This window comes from Vanessa cardui, chromosome W (genome assembly GCF_905220365.1).
Source record: "Vanessa cardui chromosome W, ilVanCard2.1, whole genome shotgun sequence".
Taxonomy (NCBI): Eukaryota; Metazoa; Arthropoda; class Insecta; order Lepidoptera; family Nymphalidae; genus Vanessa; species Vanessa cardui.
This window is the reverse complement of record NC_061153.1, coordinates 2,623,518-2,629,015: the sequence shown is the minus strand read 5'-3', so window position 1 is coordinate 2,629,015 and position 5,498 is coordinate 2,623,518. Positions and strand designations below refer to the sequence as shown.

Genomic DNA, 5,498 nt, shown 5'->3' with positions numbered 1-5,498 from the left:
TACTAATATTATTATGTCGGTTTATGTCTTGTATTTCTATAAAGTGACAATTTTTAAAATTTTGTGATATTAGCTTGAATTGGTAATTTAATAAATCTACATTAAAATGAGGGTTGTACGTTGCCTGCAGAATAAAGTGTGGGAAGCCATTCACACATTCCCATATATTCATTCATTCACTCACACAATTATTCACTCACTCATTCGCAGTCACACATACACACAGACAAACACACAGGCACACACACACATACGAATATACACTTTATTTATGCTCTCTTTCATACGTTAAAATTATTATATAAACAAACAAACATACATAATTCACATATTAATATTTACACAATTATATATCTATATAAAATTATTTACCTACATTAATTTCATTAAATATAATTATGTATATTAATTAAAATATAAAAAATATCAATACTTACCATTATTCAAGACGACAATTTACCAGCCGGCGAGTGTGCACTGGACACACGCAAAAAGGTAACGGTATCGCTCCTCAGCCGATGCCCCGGCGCACCGCGCCCCGAAGCCAGTCGAAATCACGCTCCGACGCCGAACGCATGTCGCTCGATACTAACTCTTGCTTACGTACTGCACTGTATCATTTCGCTGTATAATTAATTTCATCCGCTATCTTCTGTATCTGTTCCTTTATTCTTTCGTTGTGCCTATAAACTATACTTGCTTGTGTTGTGAACTCCTAACTGTGCTTGTGCCTAACTTACGAACTTTCGTGTGTAATAAATCAACCGTCTGACCGTAAGTGACTTTTCTTTATTTCATCTTTAGATAAGGACATAACTATATACATTTAGTGCTAACGTCCTAAAGTGGTGACCCCGGTTTAAGAACGTTTAAATTTATCGTTAAATTCAAAATCAGTTTTAACAACGAAACTGCCGGTGATTCGAAAAATCAAGTGCGCGTTTCCACTGATCCGTCAAGTGAATCATATCGTGTCGGAGTACGGATTCCGCCGTTTTGGCCTCAAGAGCCGGCGTTATGGTTCGCTCAAGTGGAAGGCCAATTCGCGTTGGCTAATATAACTGCGGATGCTACCAAATTCTATTACGTCACTGCACAATTGGATCATGTCTATGCCGCAGAAGTGAAAGATATAATTATCGCTCCACCTTAAAACGAATAAATACGAGAAATTAAAAACAGAGCTAACAAAGAGATTGTCAGCCTCGCGTGAAAAAGAAGTACAACAATTGCTTATGCATGAAGAGCTAGGTGACCGCAAACCGTCACAATTCTTGCGACACCTGCAACACCTGGCAGGACCTAACATTCCTGAAGATTTTCTGAAGACCATTTGGACCAGTCGCTTACCCAATAGCATTCAAGCAGTCTTGGCAGCGCAACCAACTACACCTTTAGCAACACTAGCTGAAGTAGCAGACAGAGTGAATGATATTGTTCCCCGCACTCCAGTAGTTGCCAGTACTTCTACATCGACTCAAAACACCCTGGATCACATGGCGAAGATGATTTCGGAATTGACAAAGCAAGTACAAGCTTTAACGACCCATGCTTCGAGAAAACCACGACCAATGTCTAGAGGAAGAGACGAGCGCAAGCGTAGTTCCAGCAGATCGCATTCTTCATACAGAAAATACCCTATCTGCTGGTATCATGCGAAATTCGGGACAACGGCTAAGAAATGCGTCAAGCCCTGCGATTACAGCGCGGGAAACGCTCCGGGCAGTCGCTAATGGCGACTGATGATTGTCCGAGTTCTAGTCGCCTGTTCATCACTGACCGCAACACTAAAACACAGTTCCTCATTGATACTTGCAGTGACATCTGTGTTTATCCTCGAGTGGCAATTAAAGAATACAGGCCAAGAACTAATTACCAACTCTTCGCTGCGAACGGGACAGTTATTAATACGTACGGCTACAAACACCTGGAATTAGACATCGGTCTTCGTCGCAAGTTTACATGGCGATTCGTGGTAGTGGACTTACCAAGGCCATCATCGGAGTCGACTTCCTTAGTTTCTATAACTTAGCTGTTGACTGCCAACACAAACGACTGATCGACAATGTGACCACGCTCCAAGCGTCAGCTACATCAGCCAGGTTAGATACCATTTCGTCGATTCGTACGATTTGGGGCGAGTCCAAGTACCTCGACATATTACGATCATATCCAGAAATTACTCGACCATCTGGAACACCTCGTCTGGTGAAACTCAACATTGTTCACCATATCAGAACAACGCCCGGTCCACCAATATCATGCACTCCACGACGTTTGGCACCAGACAAATTAAAAATAGCCAAACATGAATTCGATGCCATGATACAGAGTGGTATAGTCAGACCATCAGAAAGTCCGTGGGCGTCACCCTTACACCTTGCTCCAAAAAAAGACAATGGATGGAGACCATGTGGCGATTATCGGATGTTAAACGCCCGCACAGTACCCGATTGCTATCCAATTCGTCACATCCAAGATTTCGCACATAGCATTAACGGTTGTACCATCTTCTCCACCTTGGATCTAGAAAAGGCCTATCAGCAAATTCCAGTGTTCGCAGAAGACGTACCGAAAACAGCCATCACCACGCCTTTCGGACTCTACGAATTTCCATTTATGACATTTGGCCTGCGTAATGCCGGCCAAACATTCCAAAGATTTATAGACGAAGTGACGAGAGGCCTGGAATTTTGCTACGCGTACCTGGACGACTTCTTGATTTTCTCCCGTGATGAAGAGGAACATGAACGTCATCTACGCCAACTATTTAAGCGTTTACAAGAATATGGCATGGTCATAAACTCCTCTAAATGCGTTTTCGGCGTCCAAGATGTTCAATTTCTGGGTTATACTATATCAGCCAAAGGAACAAAACCATTGGACTCTAAAGTAGAAGCCATTAAATCTTTTCCTGAGCCGAAAAACATCAAACAACTGCGAAGATTTTTAGGAATGCTTAATTTTTACAGGAGATTTATACCATCAGCTGCACAAATACAAGCTCCTTTAAATAATCTTCTCATTGGCTCAGTCAAAGGATCACACCCAGTCAACCTAGAGAACGAAACGCTACGAGCATTCGAGGCTTGCAAGGACAGTTTGGGCCGTGCTACATTATTAGCACACCCAGACTGTGAAGCACCATTGGCACTGGTCACAGACGCATCTGATAAAGCCATAGGCGCCGCTCTTCAACAGTACAAGGACAAAGCATGGCAGCCACTAGCGTTCTTTTCACGCAAACTAAGCTCAACTCAGTGTAAATACTCACCATATGATCGGGAATTACTCGCAATTTATGAGTCTGTCCGATACTTCCGTCATATGCTGGAAGCAAGGAACTTTACTATTTACACTGACCACAAGCCCATAACGTTTGCATTCCACGCACGAAAAGAGAAAGGCTCTCCCAGACAACAACGGCATCTTGAGTTCATATCTCAGTTCACTACGGACATCCGACACTTTTCGGGGAAGGAGAACGTAGTGGCCGACACCCTTTCAAGGATCGAGGAAGTTTTCACTCCTATTGATTACAAGGCACTGGCTGAATCTCAAGATAAGGATGAAGAATTAAAGATGCTTCTTAAAGAAGGTACATCTTCATTACGTCTCAAGAAGATCGTCTTACCTGATTCACAACTTAGTCTTTATTGTGACGTCAGCACAGATTTCACTCGACCATTTGCGACGAGCCAACTCAGACGCCAAATATTTGACAATCTGCATGGACTCAGTCACCCGGGCGCCAACGTCACAGCCAAGCTCATTGCTGAACGATACGTATGGCCTGGCATAAGGAAGCACTGCAGAGAGTGGACACGATCATGCGACGCCTGTCAACGTGCGGAAGTTACACGCCATGTCTCATCTCCCTTTGGTACCTACGATCTACCTCAAGTGAGATTTCAACAAATCCATATCGACCTTATTGGACCACTGCCAATTTCTCATGGATTCCGTTATTGCCTTACTGTGATCGATCGTTTCACAAGATGGCCTGAAGTGACACCCATAGCAGATATAACAGCTGAGACTGTTGCAAAGGCCTTGCTAACATGCTGGATATCGCGATTCGGTTGCCCCACTGATATAGTTACAGACCGAGGAACTCAATTTGAATCGAGTCTTTTCAAACACCTATCAGAATTAATAGGCTTCCAGCACAAGAAGACAACCGCGTACCATCCAGCCTGTAACGGACTAATTAAGAGATTTCACAGGCAACTCAAAGCTGCAATAGTATGCCACGCTAACGATAACTGGACGGAAATCCTACCGTTAGTTCTACTCGGCATTCGTTGCGCATATAAAGAAGACTTGAAATCTTCCTCAGCCGAATTGGTCTACGGCGAAACGCAGCGACTTCCGGGACAATTCTTCACCAGTCCTGCTATCAGTCCAACAAATGATGTAACTGACTTCATCGCCCGCTTACGCTTATTTGCGCAACATTTAAGACCGCAACCAGCATCTAGACATGGATACAAGTCAACTTTTGTCTTCAAAGACTTAACTACATGCAGCCATGTCTACCTACGTGATGACGCAAAACGTAGCTCATTACAGCCAGCTTACAGCGGACCTTATCAAGTACTGAAAAGAGACCAGAAGACATTGACACTACTAATCAGGGGAAAATCCATCAAAGTAACCATAGACCGAGTGAAACCAGCCTATATACTTGATGAACAACCAACAACAAAGTCACAGCGATCCGAAAAAGAGCTTATAGAAAGGCGCACCCGATCAGGCCGCCAAGTACACTTCCCAAATTTTTTCCGCCCGTAGTAACGGGCTCCGCGGGGGAGTGATGTGGGAAGCCATTCACACATTCCCATATATTCATTCATTCACTCACACAATTATTCATTCACTCATTCGCAGTCACACATACACACAGACAAACACACAGGCACACACACATACGAATTTACACTTTATTTATGCTCTCTTTCATACGTTAAAATTATTATATAAACAAACAAACATACATAATTCACATATTAATATTTACACAATTATATAAAATTATTTACCTACATTAATCTCATTAAATATAATTATGTATATTAATTAAAATATAAAAAATATCAATACTTACCATTATTCAAGACGACAATTTACCGGCCGGCGAGTGTGCACTGGACACACGCAAAAAGGTAACGGTATCGCTCCTCAGCCGATGCCCCGGCGCACCGCGCCCCGAAGCCAGTCGAAATCACGCTCCGACGCCGAACGCATGTCGCTCGATACTAACTCTTGCTTACGTACTGCACTGTATCATTTCGCTGTATAATTAATTTCATCCGCTTTCTTCTGTATCTGTTCCTTTATTCTTTCGTTGTGCCTATAAACTATACTTGCTTGTGATGTGAACTCCTAACTGTGCTTGTGCCTAACTTACGAACTTTCGTGTGTAATAAATCAACCGTCTTACCGTAAGTGACTTTTCTTTATTTCATCTTTAGATAAGGACATAACTATATACATTT

The 5,498-nt window shown here is 42.5% G+C and overlaps 1 protein-coding gene across 1 annotated transcript; it reads left to right on the top strand.

The window, feature by feature from the left end:
- Positions 1 to 518: 518 nt before the first annotated feature.
- Positions 519 to 1,733, top strand: LOC124542426. The gene is made up of 3 exons (XM_047120379.1): positions 519 to 603; positions 898 to 1,020; positions 1,183 to 1,733. The coding sequence occupies exons 1-3, from the start codon at positions 519 to 521 to the stop codon at positions 1,731 to 1,733; spliced, it is 759 nt and encodes a 252-aa protein (XP_046976335.1).
- The last annotated feature ends 3,765 nt before the right edge of the window (positions 1,734 to 5,498 follow it).